At 56.1% G+C, this 14,839-nt stretch overlaps 5 protein-coding genes across 5 annotated transcripts; 3 read left to right on the top strand and 2 right to left on the bottom strand.

Annotated features, from left to right (window-relative positions):
- Window positions 1-2,909: 2,909 nt before the first annotated feature.
- ptar1 (Protein prenyltransferase alpha subunit repeat-containing protein 1) lies at window positions 2,910-3,962 on the bottom strand (the record flags this gene model as incomplete). Its single annotated transcript, XM_037318020.1, has 1 exon — window positions 2,910-3,962. The coding sequence occupies one exon, from the start codon at window positions 3,960-3,962 to the stop codon at window positions 2,910-2,912; it is 1,053 nt and encodes a 350-aa protein (XP_037183807.1).
- Window positions 3,963-4,399: 437 nt separating this feature from the next.
- On the top strand, window positions 4,400-5,249 carry GET1 (the record flags this gene model as incomplete). The annotated part of the gene is made up of 3 exons (XM_037318019.1): window positions 4,400-4,486; window positions 4,583-4,769; window positions 4,855-5,249. 3 exons carry the CDS (start codon window positions 4,400-4,402, stop codon window positions 5,247-5,249), a joined length of 669 nt encoding a protein of 222 aa, XP_037183806.1.
- Window positions 5,250-5,993: 744 nt separating this feature from the next.
- On the top strand, window positions 5,994-8,824 carry vph-1 (V-type proton ATPase subunit a; the record flags this gene model as incomplete). Its single annotated transcript, XM_037318018.1, has 5 exons — window positions 5,994-6,122; window positions 6,186-6,264; window positions 6,340-8,367; window positions 8,420-8,599; window positions 8,652-8,824. The coding sequence occupies 5 exons, from the start codon at window positions 5,994-5,996 to the stop codon at window positions 8,822-8,824; spliced, it is 2,589 nt and encodes an 862-aa protein (XP_037183805.1).
- Window positions 8,825-9,209: 385 nt separating this feature from the next.
- On the bottom strand, window positions 9,210-12,142 carry YSH1 (Endoribonuclease YSH1; the record flags this gene model as incomplete). The annotated part of the gene is made up of 4 exons (XM_037318017.1): window positions 9,210-9,688; window positions 9,751-11,558; window positions 11,842-11,939; window positions 11,990-12,142. 4 exons carry the CDS (start codon window positions 12,140-12,142, stop codon window positions 9,210-9,212), a joined length of 2,538 nt encoding a protein of 845 aa, XP_037183804.1.
- Window positions 12,143-12,798: 656 nt separating this feature from the next.
- Window positions 12,799-14,767, top strand: CGCA056_v002759 (uncharacterized protein; the record flags this gene model as incomplete). The annotated part of the gene is made up of 2 exons (XM_037318016.1): window positions 12,799-14,059; window positions 14,112-14,767. The coding sequence occupies 2 exons, from the start codon at window positions 12,799-12,801 to the stop codon at window positions 14,765-14,767; spliced, it is 1,917 nt and encodes a 638-aa protein (XP_037182891.1).
- Between the last annotated feature and the right edge of the window lie 72 nt (window positions 14,768-14,839).

The following is a 14,839-nucleotide window of genomic DNA, read 5'->3' as shown; positions in this document are numbered from 1 at the left end:
TAGAGTCTACCAGGCCACGGAGTTAGTAGCTACCTATGCACGCAAGGTATGCTACGCAACAAGTCCCGTCTGACCAATTCTGCCCCTTCCTTCTGCAACTCGTCCTGCTGGTCCAAGTGGTTGATGATGATGAGTGGCTCTCCCAGCTGTCGCCTCTGTCTTACCATCGAAAAGCCATCCAGCCATGTCCCGGGTCGAGGCAGCCCCTGCCACCAATGACAGCCCTGGCATCTGCTGGGTCGCGTCCGTGGTGGGGGGACGCCTGGTCCGTGGCTTCATGCACGTATCTCTTCCCAGGGAACAGACCACACACCACCAACCTACCTCACAGGTACGACAGACTTCGGACACTGCTGTCAACGGGTCAACGGGGAAGGACCTGACAGCGCTGACAGTCACTGTCCGCGGCTACCTTATTCACTGGCAGACAAGCTGGTTCAGCGCGTTTTGCTGCCGTTCAACGCCTGAACGTTTCACGCAAACAGACGGATCCGTGATGGGATGAACTGACAACCGGCACTTGCCCCTCCCGTCCTGATTGGCGGGCTGTTTTACGCGTAGCTCCCCCTTGGCGAACATCAACTCCCTTCCTCTTTGGGACGCTGCCTTCAGGGGCACCCGCTCATCACCCATTCTTTCTACGGGCTCCCACGGACCGCAAGCTTTCGGCTGCCGTGCTTCCTTATCATCCCGCCAGTCAATTGCAACTCGACTGAACCCTTCGCATGCGGCTGCAACAGGTCCCGGCCTTCTTCGAATATTCGAGCCCGGCAATCGAGTCTCATTGACCTCAGCCTCGACTCCCGGCATACAGGTGGCCGTCTCCTCGCGATGCCGTTCACGTCCTCTCAGCAAGCCACAACCTCGTGGCCCCTCCCGGTTAATTGCCTCTTCCCTCGCACTCTGACCGTTACCGTGGGCAAACGACCAGCGAGAGAAAGCCAATTCACTGCTAGCCGCAGCCACCGAAAAAGCCGCCTTGCCTGCTTTAGCGCTAGGAAAACAAGCTGCAAGGGAGCGCTGCTCTAAAGACTCTCTCTCCACTTCCAATGTCCCCTCCATACTGCTTCGGGCCATCGCCTCCAGCCCAAGCAACCACGCCTATCCTTCCCAAGCTTTCTTCTCCAGGTCGACCCTGGTAGCCAGACCGGACGACGGCTCATTTGAGACCTCCCCCATTGACTTCGACATTGCGCAACCTGTGCGCGTTTGTCTCACACTCGCAATCCCGCTGAGAGCCAAAAGCCTTGCCCGTGGGTTCGGAAACTTCAACAGCAAGCCGCAACTTACCTACCGTCGATTCCATGTCTACAACTCTCGACTCCTCGAGATCCATCGCCGCTGCATGCAATCTCGAGCCCTTTGTCAATGTAGTCTCCCCCTCCGGGAACGTGCATCATTTCTCGGCGGACTCGGCCACAGCCTATTGCTTTCCGTTCATAACCACGCAAACGATCCCACGGACGGCGGCCGCTGAGCCTGGCTCGTGCTTCCATGTCATTTGGATCTCCCTTCAATCCCTTGCCGCCTGATGGATACTCGGGAAATTCTCTCCTCAAGGTCGAGTCGTCCACTGCTCTGTGCTCACTGGCTACGATTTGGCACTGCTGCTCATCGCTCGAGCCATTCGCCACCTCCCACCGCTGCAGCCTGCTCCTCCTCCGTCTTCTCCCTGTTCGTCTAGACTCGCTATCTCGGCCGTTCTCTCGTCACCTCTCATCTTCCTCGACTCTCGACTTCCGCATCCACTCTCCATCCTCTGGGGCCCCCAGCTGATTCAGCCTGCATTGGCCCGACATTGAAGCGTTTGTGTCTGGGGTTTGGCAGACGATCGACCAACTCAATCATACGCAAAAGAGGGGACATTGGTGGTAGAGGTTCGATTTGCTGTGAAACCCATCAGTCTTGTCGACCCTGCGCCGTTGGCCCCCAGGGTTCAATCTGCCTCGAGCCACCTGAGCCCTACTGCTAATTACACGATCCCCAGCCTTTTCCTCTTGCGCCAAAAATTTCCTCTGGTCAATCTTACAACTGACAGCTATCCCCGTCACTAAGCCGTTTGGCTCTCGTCACAAGGCCGCCCACAGCCTCGAGGCTGGCGAGGCCTTTCCAACGCCGTCGCAAATGCCTCATCCCCCAGCCGTTTGTTCGGCCGGCGTCTTCCTGACCCGAACATGGCGCTGCACAAACGCCAGCCCAGCCGGCTCGTTGCAGGCCGATGCACTAACAAGCCAATGCCATCTGTCGCCTTGAATAACGGCCGAGGGCTTGCAAGGCCTTCATATGGGTATTTGCAGATGTCATGCCCATCGACTACATCATTTTGCTGCGTATAAATTTGAGAATGACGGAGGCCTTGGGCGCCGTCCATCCGGGGTCCTTGCCCTCCGCTGGCGGCTCCACGACCACATCACACTGTCCGCAGATCCGATTCTTTTCGCGCGCTGCTGACTTCGACAGAGGAGCAGGGGCGTCCATTTGTGGATATGATGGACAGGGGCCCATCGCCAAAAAGTTTCAGCCTCTTATCACCGACGACCGACCATCCTGGGGGTGGCTTGCTGAGGAATGCATCAATTAAACCGAGGTATGCACGACGACCGCTGTGGCACGGTAGTGAGCAAGGCCAGTCTATCGACAATTTGAGCAGCAGCTGTCAAAATTCGCGAGCAAGAATGTGATTGCACGCGGCTTTCCCATCTGCGGTGCAGGGAATTCCTTGAAAATGTGAGCATTACTGCCGTGTCTTTTTGCGCTTGAACGTCGCGAGGCTCGCTCGTATTTCACCAACGCGATGGGACCAATTTCAGGGCTCAACCCAGAACGACAAATGAGGTTCAAGGGTCCTCAAAATAGCCTCCCAGTTCAAACGGCAACGCCGCAAGCGCCACCCACGCGACTCGAGGTTTTTAAGCTTCAATTTTGTAGCTTTGTTCTAATGCGCTCGGAATAAGTTCGCCATGAGAGCCATACACATCGCACCACTTCCGGGCCGCTGACAAGACTCGAAATCCTGTAGAGTCTACACGTGCAGTAGCAGAAAGCTTCTCCTGGACATTGACAAACTGTTCTAGGCCAGCCTGCCCCATTGCTGTGTCGGATGCCGTGGTACGCAGAAACCACCATACTGACTCGTTCTCCCACCGCAAAGACTCGGCCAGGTCAAGTGTCTCTTTGAACACCGATGAGAAGACTTGGTTATCAAAGTTGCTCCGGCTCTCACCCAAGAGATGAGCAAGGAATGACCATCCGGAGATGTCTATGTGGTGTCTAAAGGACCACCTTTTGACACTCTGAATGAGCGGGAAGATATCCTCACTGCTGAAAGCAGTTTCGAAAGTTTTCGTCAACCATCGTGCATGGCCCCAGGCGTAGTAATTTCGTGGGTGTCTTTCACCCGCTATCATGATGACTGCTTCGACATCCTGTTGGATGGCAACGGGCAGTCCCAGTTCACGGAAACGCTCAAGCAGCCATCGCCGATGACTCCATAGCGTCGGTGACTTTGTGTGCCGGTGAAGTCGGCTGGTGAGCAAGCTGTCAACAAACCATTTCTCCTGCATCAATGCCGATCTCACATCGCCTCCTGCAGACATCTCGCTCTGGAGAAGACGTTTCCTGGTGTTGGCAGCCGTCAGGTGCTCGGGATCCATGAGGAGCAAAGCGCCTGTCGCTAGCCGCAGCTTTCCCGCTCCCACAGTGCCATCGGCCAGATGATTCTGCAGGATCTGCCGCGCGACGACGAAGGCTTGGACCAGTCGAAGTTTGGGAACGGCGACGGCGTTATCGTCTCTTAGGAAGTTCGCTTCCGGGCTGATGGGGTGGCTGCGGCCTAGGATCTCGATTTCAAGAAGACGCTCGTCGTGCGGATTTTCAAAGAGCCCGGCGATTTCGTTGAAGATCTTTTGGTGATCGCCTTGTTTCAAGGCCGCGATGACATGTTTGTCCAGTGCTCTCGACATTGCATTGGCGTTGGCGGTGACTGGCCTGACTCACGGCATGTCTGGGATGCCACGCAACAAAGCACATGCAACAGCAACTCCAGAATATCCGCAGTGCCACAGATGCAAGTGAAAGCCTCGAAACTATGCAATTGCCGATCTAGACGTTGATGCCGTTGTTGTCTTGTTGCGAGGAATGCACCAGGTGAGGTAGAAAGGTGGTGGAGATGATTGGCTACCTCGATGGTTGGGCCAACCCGCTACGCTTTTAGCGGGGCAATGACATAGGACCACGTTTTCCTCCCGCTAAAGGGCTTCTCCGGAAAGTCGTCACACATCGTTTGCAATAATCGACCAGCCTCGCCCAACGCAAACTCCCCCAGCGCAGCATGTGCCGATAAGCAACCGACCGCTTGCGAGTTTCTGAATCTTCCAAGCGCCGCCGACCTTTCGACAAAATGCCTTCCCTGCTCGTCATCATCTTCGTGCTGGAGGTGGTCTCCCACCTGGTCAACTCCATCGGAGCTGCCACCATCAACAGCTTGGTGAGTATTTTTCCCCTCTCCCCTTTCGTGTCTCATTTTGTGCTTTGACGGCCGCTCCGGTCGCGGAAAGATCGACCACGACTAACTGCTGGCCAGCTCTGGACGTTGCTCAACTACCTCCCCGTTTCGACCTCCAAGACGGCGAAGCAGCACCGACAGCTGCAGGCAGAGTTCCTGAAAGTGCGAAAGGAGCTGAATGCGACTAGCAGCCAGGACGAGTTCGCCAAGTGGGCGAAGCTGCGCCGGACGCACGATAAGTTGTTGGACCAGCTCGAGAAGAGCAGTACGTGGCCCTCCCCCGCTCCCTCCGGATACAGATGCATCTTCGACTTTGCAAAGCAGTCACTGACGCAGGTATTTTGTCACAGAGCAATCCCAAGAAGGAGCGAAATCCAAGTTCGATACTTACCTCACCGGCTTCCGACTCCTCGTCACGAAGGTTCCCCAATATGGCCTGCCCTTCTGGTACTCCAAGGAGCCCATGTTCTGGCTGCCTTACGGATGGTTTCCGTACTACGCGGAGTGGCTCATGTCCTTCCCCAAGGCGCCGATGGGCAGCGTGAGCATCGTGTCGTGGCAGTTGGCGTGCAACGGTATGGTCACTCTCCTCACGGAGCTGATCACGTCGATTTTGGGGCTCGTTCTGAAGGCCAAGCAGGGCCAGCAGCAGCAGGGCAAGGCGAAGGTCAAGGTGCCCGCCGGAGCCGCAAACGCGAAGTCAGAGTCTGCTGCCTCCGCTCAGCAGGAGAAAAAGGAGCTTTGATACCAAGCAAGGGTCACATACCCCGCCCGAAGTCGAGTAGAGAATTTAGAAAATAATGAATGGCTCTGCAAAACAAAATTTGCTTCTACAGTGATGGGATGTATCTCGTTTGATTTGACGCAAAGATCTTAATTGCAAGGCTAAGACTTTGTAACACGACGTAGACTACTCTTGGCAGAGTATATGGGGTTTGCTCTAGGCGTCATATTGACTTTGTTCGACCATTGAGGTGCCGACAAAGCTTCGAAAGCGCCATTACTGTGGTAATTAGGATTAGTTCACGAAGCACGTGGTAAGAGAACAAGAGCTCTGGCAATCGCGATAAGCGCTGCGCTGGCAAGTCCTTCAGATACAACGTAGGACGGCGCGACATTACAGCGCAGAGAATTTGGTTCTCTTCGACTTCCAGAATTAAGAAGATCGATTGCGCCGAGGGGGCAGCAAGCAGCTGACAGTTCGCGATCACTGTTCGTGTTGTTGTTGAGGAAAGAGTTCTGTGAGAATTTGCAGTGGATAATCGCCAAAAATATTTCTTTGGAAAGTGCACCGCCACGGCCCACTTTCAATTCGCGCCACATCTCGTCTATCTGAGTACGGAACAACCTTGCTCCGGTGCTCGGCTCAGCCTCATTCCCCTTGGAGGCAACGACATCAACTTGGCAGCTCCGTGTTTGGCCCTTGCTATCGTCAAGCTTGAACTCAACCACCCACTCACGGCTTCGGAGCTCCCGCCACACCATCAAGATGGCTCCGGCACAGGATACCATGTTTCGCTCGGCGAACATGAGTATGGTGCAGCTGTACATTTCCAACGAAATAGGTCGCGAGGTTGTCACTGCACTTGGAGAGCTTGGTCTCCTCCAGTTCCGCGATGTATGTCGTCAGCCCCCGAGTCTCATCCGCGTTATCGAAGCTAACCATCAAATCCCATCGCAGCTCAATGGCGAAGTCAGCGCTTTCCAGCGCACTTTCACTCAAGAGATTCGAAGACTCGACAATGTCGAACGCCAGCTGCGTACGTCATCAATCCCCAGGCCGCGCCCGGCCCGCGACGAACGCGATCGAAACCCCAGCTAACATATATCATCAGGATACTTCTATGCTCAGATGGAGAAGGCCGGAATTCCTCTCCGCAAGTTCGATGTCGATGCGGAGCGCCTCGCCAATCCCTCTACTTCGGAGATCGACGAGCTGGCTGAGCGCAGCCAGGGCTTGGAGCAGCGTGTCTACCAGCTCAATGACAGTTACGAGACCTTGAAGAAGCGCGAGGTCGAGCTCACCGAGTGGCGCTGGGTTCTCCGTGAGGCTGGCGGCTTCTTCGACAGAGCTCACGGCAACGTTGAAGAGATCCGCGCGTCCACCGATAACGATGACGCTCCCCTGCTGCAGGACGTTGAGCAGCACAACTCGGCCCCCGAGGTCGAGCGCTCCTTCTCCGGCATGAACATTGGCTTCGTTGCCGGTGTCATCAACCGCGACCGCGTCGCCTCCTTCGAGCGTATCCTCTGGAGAACCCTACGTGGAAACTTGTACATGAACCAGTCCGAGATCCCTGAGCCGCTCGTCGACCCGACCAACAACGAGGAGATCAACAAGAACGTCTTTGTGATCTTCGCCCACGGCAAGGAGATTCTCGCCAAGATTCGCAAGATTTCTGAGTCCATGGGTGCCGAGGTCTACAACGTCGACGAGAACAGCGATCTCCGTCGCGACCAGATCCATGAGGTTAACGCTCGCCTTAACGATGTTCAGAACGTTCTTCGCAACACGCAGCAGACTCTCAACGCGGAGCTGCAGCAGATCAGCCAGGCTCTGTCCGCCTGGATGGTCTTGGTCACCAAGGAGAAGGCTGTCTACAACACGCTCAACCTGTTCTCGTACGACCGTGCCCGTCGTACGCTGATTGCTGAGGGTTGGTGTCCGACCAACGACCTCCCACGAATTCGCTCGACCCTGCAAGACGTCACGAACCGTGCAGGCCTGTCGGTGCCTTCCATTATCAACGAGATTCGCACCAACAAGACCCCTCCTACGTACATCAAGACCAACAAGTTTACCGAGGCTTTCCAGACCATCGTTAACGCTTACGGTACTCCCACCTACCAGGAGGTCAACCCGGCTCTTCCGGTTATTGTAACCTTCCCCTTCCTCTTCGCCGTCATGTTCGGTGATTTCGGTCACGCTGTCATCATGACGCTTGCTGCGCTCGCCATGATCTACTGGGAGAAACCTCTCAAGAAGGTCAGCTTCGAGTTGTTTGCCATGATGTACTACGGCAGATACATCGCCCTGGTCATGGGTCTCTTCTCGCTCTTCACTGGTCTCATCTACAACGATATCTTCTCCAAGTCTATGACGCTGTTCGACAGCGCCTGGGAGTGGGATGCCGGTGACAACTACACTGAGACCAGAACGCTTGTTGGCAAGCTCAACGACAAGGGCTACCGCTACCCCTTCGGTCTTGACTGGAGATGGCACGGTACCGACAACGACCTCCTCTTCAGCAACAGTTACAAGATGAAAATGTCCATCGTCCTCGGTTGGGCACACATGACCTACTCTCTTATCTTTTCCTACGTCAACGCTAAGCACTTCAACAAGAAGGTCGACATCTGGGGCAACTTCGTTCCCGGCATGATTTTCTTCCAGTCCATTTTCGGCTACCTGGTGCTTTGCATCATCTACAAGTGGACCGTCAACTGGTACGACCCCTCGGTCACGGAGGGTCCTCCCGGACTGTTGAACATGTTGATCTACATGTTCCTGTCGCCCGGTTCCACCCCCGAGAAGCTTTACAACGGACAGGGCTTTGTTCAGGTTGTTCTTTTGCTGCTTGCTTTCATTCAAGTTCCTATTCTCCTGTTCCTGAAGCCTTTCTGGCTCCGCTGGGAGCACAACCACGCTCGCGCCAAGGGCTATAGGGGTATTGGCGAGAGCTCTCGCGTTAGTGCTCTGGATGGCGACGACGACGACGAGGCGCAGCCGCTTAACGGCCGCCCGAGCTTCGAGTCAGATGGCGAAGGCGTTGGTATGATCACGCAGGACCTGCACGGCGATGGCGAGCACGAGGAGTTTGAGTTCAGTGAAGTCATGATCCACCAGGTTATTCACACGATTGGTAAGTCAACCGCATTTGCTGCTTGGGAAGACAATGCTAACGGCACCCGTAGAATTCTGCTTGAACTGTGTTTCCCACACGGCTTCCTACCTCCGTCTCTGGGCTCTGTCGCTTGCTCACCAGCAGCTCAGTGTTGTGCTCTGGAACATGACTCTCAACAACGTCCTCCCCATGACTGGTGTCCTTGGTGTTATTGCCATTGTCATTGGTTTCTATCTGTGGTTCTTCCTTAGTGAGTGTTCGCCATCCGTTTCATCTTTCTTGCCTGCTAACAACCGTCCCAGCTATTGCCATTCTCGTCCTGATGGAGGGTACCAGTGCCATGTTGCACTCTCTCAGATTGGCCTGGGTCGAGTCCTTTTCCAAGTTCGCTGAGTTCGCTGGTTGGCCTTTTGCACCGTTCTCGTTCAACACCTTGTTAGAGGAGACGGAAGAGCTGAAGGAGTACCTGGGTTAATTAGAGCTCCGGGTGCCTGCTTGTAGTGTATTGCATCGCATTTGATTTTGCTCATTGTAAACTTATCCATTGTATCATAAGGAGCCCAATGCATTAGACATTCGGCACATAAGACTGCTGCCGCATCGTATTTGACTGATGAATCCGTGAAGCGTAGCATCGATGCGACTAATATTGTGCAAGTCCAATTCGCTTAAGGTAATGGCCCCATCTTCTGTGATTTCAGTCTCATTGTATCATGGCTCAGTGCTGGACTATTCAGCATCTCTAGTGTTTAGGTGCCATCGTAAACTTGTGACTATATTATACAAAGCGCAAACGCCCTTTTGTTTTCAAATGCAAAGACAGCCAAATCAATTCCCGTGCAAACCACATTCTTATCCCCCTATCCCCAAAGAGGAGCCGTCACCTCAGCAGCGTGCTCGCAAACCCGTCTCACGCGATCGGCGAACGCCTTGTGACTGCACTCGACCTCCAGATCCTCGAGCCACACCACGGCCTCCATCTTGTCCACCTTGACCTTCACGCCGGGCACGGGAATGCCGATCTTGTGGAGGCGCTCGATCTCGGCCTTGCGCCGCGCGGCGAGCTTCTTCTCCTGCTCCGCCTCGCTGCCGTCGTCTACGGACACGTCCATGGAGCCGTCGCTCTCGCCGTCGGCCGTGAGTTTCTTGGGTTGCGCGTCGGAGGAGGGGTCCTCGGCGGGCAGGCGGGGTTCGGCGACGGGGTTGACGTTGTCCGCGCCGAACTGGGCCTCGAGGAACATGAGGAAGCGCTCGAGGCGTTGTTCGGGGAGCACGTTTGCGTGGGGGTTCTTGGGGAGGGGAGGGGGCGCGTGGTCGTGGGTGTGAGAGCTTGCGGAACCTTTTGGGTAGTGTTAGTAATTGGTAGACAGAGGGCGAGAAAAGAAAGTGGGGGAGACATACGTTTTACCGCGGCGGGACTGCTTTCGATGGAAAAGAGGCATGACATTACGGCGTCGGCGATGCCGTCGTTGAGCATGTTGCCCTCCCACTCCAGCTCGACCTCGCCGTCGCTGCGATAGCGCACCGCTACGCAACCCATGACGAGGTATGCTGCTACCAGACGCGCGACCTCCTCGTCTGCTTCCTCCTGCTGCTCGCCGTCTTCCATCTTGGTGTCGTCTCCGTTGCCGTTGACGGATTCCTTGTGCGCGGGGTGTCCCTTGCGCATTTCCGGCAGCTCCTCTACGCTTCCAAAGACGCCTTCCAAGCCCCAGCGGACGAGGTCAATGCCAGCAGCCGTCAGACGGAGGCGCTGCTTGCAGGTGATGGTCGTTGTGTTCAGGCCTGCATACTCGCGCAGATCCTCGGGGGCCATCAGGGAGAGCTTAAAGTCGTTTTGCACGAGAACACCCGTGACGAGCTGTTGCTGCTCCTGCGCGGGTGTGAGGGAGGTGGGTGGGGGGATGGTGGCGAGCTTGCCAACGACCTTGGCCGTCTTGTCCTGCTTGAAGGGGATGCGGAGCTCCTCGCAGTTCTTGGGGCTGAAGACCTTGACCTTTGTCGTCTTGCCCGCGTTCAGGGAGAGGAGCTTGGACTTGAGACGCATCATGTTGTGCTGCTCGCCGTGGACGAGGATGACGACGGGGGCGGCCACTTCTTCGATGAACTCGCGATTCTCCGTGCCGTCAACGTGGGCGGCGAAGGAGTACTCGGCGACGCTGCAGCGGCGAGGGAGGAAGACCTTCTCGCTCTCTCCTCCAGGGCCGCGGCGGGCGCCGGCGGTGGTTCGACTCATGACGGCCTGGATCTGGTCGGGCTCCTGCATGATCTGCTTCGCCATGGTGCCCTCGACGCTGTAACCTGTGATGATGACGCCGTTCTTCTCGTTGGGCGCCCACCGCTCGAGCAGCTCGCGACTGACGCCGTTCTGCAGCATACCCGGGGATGCGAGCATAACGCAGCCGCCGACGTCGTCGAAGCGATCGAGGTTCTTGAGGGAGCGGATGTACTTGAAGTCCCAGGGGCCGCCCTTGCCCGACCCGTCACCGGAAGCTTCGGCCTCGGCCATGCGCTCGCGGAAGAGGCGCTTGATGTTGTCGTTCATTGCGCCGACGTAGGTTTGGTAGACCACCATACACTTCCTGGCGAGGTTTGAGGCGTAGTAGATTGGGAACTTTTGATACTCGCCATGTTTTCCCCAGTACTCGTCGAGGATGAGAAGGAGTTCCTGGGCGCGACCGAGGGCGAATACGGGCATCAGGACGCGGCCGCCACGATTGAGGATGCCGGTGATTGACTTCATCAGGGCCTGTTCGCGCTCCAGACGGGGTACGTGGGAGGCGATACCGTATGTCGATTCGGTGATGAGGACGTCAATCTTGACGCCCTTGGGAACCTCGGCGGAGACCAGATGACGATCCTGCTCGCGGGAGTAGTCTCCCGTGAAGAAGATCTTGAGGCCGGCGATCTCGATGAGGAACATTGCTGCACCGAGGACATGGCCGGCTGGATAGGGGGTGATGCGGATGGAGGAAATTGTGTGGGTAGTGTGGTAGTCGATGGCTTCGATCTGCGGGAATGTGTTGAGATGGTCTGCCTCGGTGTAGACTGGTTGTGAGGTCGGGTTTGAGGACGTGTTGCCGACGCGAACACTGTCTTGGATGAGCCATTTGTAGATTGCCTTGGTGGGATGGGTCATGAAGACGCGGCCCCTGAAGTTCGTCTTGGAGAGGACATATGGTAAGGACGCCGCATGGTCGACGTGGAAACTATAGGGCCATTAGTGTTCTGAATAGGAGTGGATGGACACTACCAGCCCCTAGAGAGCTATCACGATAACAAGGATGGCAGAGCAAGGCAGGTGGGAAAGAAGTTTGTATTATTCTGTGTACAAGAGATGATGAAATAGCATAGAGACGTAGCAAGAGGCTCCATCAGGGGCACCATCGTCATCGACGACGCTGTCCCGAGCCTGGGCATGATCCCGTATAGTTCCAAGTCGTTTCACCGCCTTGCCCTGTGATCCAACAGCATATAGGAGGGGGCGCTTACTGGCTGATCAGGAGGACGTCGACCGTACTGAGGTCAAAGTCGTCGAAGAAGGGCAGCGCCGCGAGGCCATCGTAGGCAGGATGCTGACCTGCATCAAGCTGTGGCGCATGTGAGCAGTTGTCTGCAGAACGATTGGGATAGTGCGTACCATAACCGTCTTCCCCTTGTATTGAATGATGTGGCATGACCGACCGACTTCGTTTCCTCCTCCGAGGCACAGAAACATCAGCTCGTCGGAAGGATCTACTGGCTCGTCGGCAACGGTGGCCGCCATGGCCGATGCCTTGCGTTTCGCAGCCATACTAGTCAACGAAAGGCCGAGATAGCGGTCCGGCCGTCAATTCGGGGAAAGTCCACCAGTGTGTCTGGTGATTGTCACTAAACAGTTAGTTCATTCGCAATGGTTCAAGCAGTGTGCGCGATGAATCGTCGTTGACGTTTCCCCGCGACAGAGACACGGAGGCTAAGGTTGTGGAGCGCCAGAGGGAGCGAGCGACGCGCATGCGGCAGCTGTCGCGTAAAAAGTTGGAGGCCAAGGTGCCTGACGTCTAGCGATGGGTCCTGCCTGGACGCCCGGACCGCAGCGCAAAACCGGGAGCAGGCTGAAGCATCACGTGACTTTAAATTTACGCGGTCCTCAGATCCTTTTGGCGACAGCTCCTTCCTCCTCATATCACCCACCCATCACGACTATTGTCACCCAACTACCACAACCACAGAACACCGCGTCAACGTCAAATTCGACCTCAAGCTGCAGCGAAAATATCGACCGACCCGCGCGAAGTCGAATTTTGATTATCTCGCAAGTACAGCGAACCAGCAGATGGGCAGAGTCGCGTGAGGTATCGCTAGGCTTCTCGGCCTGCAGAGCTATCAGAATTACCGGAGCAGCGCCTCTGAACGACACTTCAACCTGACCAAATTTTTATCTCACTATCTCTTTTAATAACAGCAAAGATGGCGCAGCCGCAACCCCAGATGCCCCAGAGAGCGTTCTCGCCTCCCCAGCCCACTCCTTCCCCCGCCGCGACGCAACCGGGCTTTGCGCTCCCTCCTAACAAACGACCGCGACTTTCTCCTGGCGCAACACCGCAACCCGAATCTCCATACTCTACTTCGCCTTACGCCGCGAGTCCCGGCGCTCCCGTTACTCCTTCCACAGCTGCGACATCCGCAGGCTCGCCGATTTACCCCAACGCCCAGCCACAGCAGCAGGCGCAACCGCAACAACAGTCCGTTGCGAATAATTACTCCACCCCATACGCAAACGGCAACAGCACTCCTACGTTGGCCCTTCCCGAACAGCGACCGACTCCTCAACCTCAAGTTACCACGCCTCAACCTCCAGCACCGCCACCAACACTACCATACACCAACGCGCAATTGACTCTCGGCGCTACACCAGGCACTCCCGCCATGCAGCAACCCTCCCCTACCCCCGGCGCTATGGGTCCGCCCTCGCGTCCTCCCGACCGACCTCAGAAGGAATACGATTACGATCCTACCGATTCGCTTGCTGGAACAGGCATCGACCTTCGCGCCGAGGAACAATACCTCTCTGACCTCTATGTCCCTGATGGACAGAGAACCGGCTATGCCCCATACCCTCCGGGTAATAAGGGAAGCTTCTACGGTGCTGGCCCCGCGAACCAGCCAGCTCAGCCGGCCGGAGTAACCACACAGAATGCGCTCGTCGCGCAGGAGGCGGAAAAGGCATGGCAAGAATCTGCGAAGCGCTTGGCTACTACTAGAACTATGGAGCTGAACAACGCATTCTTGCAAATCCCCATCATCTTCCGCAAGGCAGAGAAGTTCGCGAAGGAGCAGGGACTGTCGCTCAACTTGGAGATCAAGAACAACAACCAGCCTATGGGGCGGATGCGGTTGCCCGAGGAGTTTCCCAACCCATCTGTCACGGTCTCCACCAAGACCGGGCCCGACGCCACAATGGTAACCACGACTGGCACCTGGATACCTCAAGAGGCGTATCTGGTCGACCAGTTGGCTTTGTTGTCGCTCGCCACTAAGCAACGCCTGAGGACTCTCATGGAGGATAGCAACCGGATTGCCAAGAACCGTCAGAAGTCGTCACACGGCGAGGTCCCTGAGGAGTGGCAGACAGCAGCCGCACCCCTAAAGAGTGCCATGGAGACGCAGGAAGTCGACGCGACGCAACAGACGGGGACTGAAAACGGCCCCAGTCCTCGCCCTCAAAAGCGTCAGTTGTTGCGGGCTTCGCCGTATATATACCATGCTAACTTTCTATCCAGGTTCTCTCGAGGATGCCCACTCAAGTCAACCTAACAAGGTTCAGAAGGTCGCTGCTACAAACACTATGAGTCACACTGTGAGAGAGGTCGGTAAGGCTGAGAGAGACTGGGAGGAGAGACGGCTGCGAAGACGCAATGCCAGAAAAGACGGCACTGCGGAGGCCGGATCAACGACATCACGCGCAGGCTCAGTCGCGCCTGGAACCCCTGGGGGCTCAGCACCAGACTCGGAGAAGCAAATTTCCAAGAAAGAGCAGAAGAAACTTGACGCGGTCAAGAAGGCTGAGGCCAGCAGTCACGCCAATCAGAACATTACGAGCAGCATGTTCGTCGGTATGCCCAAAACGGGATCCCTATTTGGAAAGAAGAAAGGCGGCAAGTCATACTCGTGGATGACGGGAGGTAGCGGTGCTACTACCCCCAGACTTGGCACGCCCGGAAAGGCGGGCGGTGCAGCTGCTTCGGGCCCTCCAGCCCCGGCGAACCACGCGCTCACAGTCGAGGGTAGAGCCCGACTTGGCAATTGGCGTGAAGACAAAGAGAAGGGAAAGAACATCCAGCTCAGAGACTGGGTGGCTGCCCTTGAGGGTGACGAAGTTGAGCAGAGGGCCATGCAGGCGGCATATGACAAGATGGACACGTCTGATCCAAAATAGACATGTCCATGAGCGCAACAATATTTTTGGGAATTCGTTAGAGGCGTTTGCCTCTGTGTTGTATTTTTTTTA

The sequence above is a fragment of the Colletotrichum aenigma genome (genome assembly GCF_013390185.1).
Source record: "Colletotrichum aenigma strain Cg56 chromosome Unknown KSG_Cg56_contig02, whole genome shotgun sequence".
Lineage (NCBI taxonomy): Eukaryota > Fungi > Ascomycota > Sordariomycetes > Glomerellales > Glomerellaceae > Colletotrichum > Colletotrichum aenigma.
Note: the sequence above shows the minus strand (reverse complement) of the source record. Positions and strands in the feature narration are given on the sequence as shown.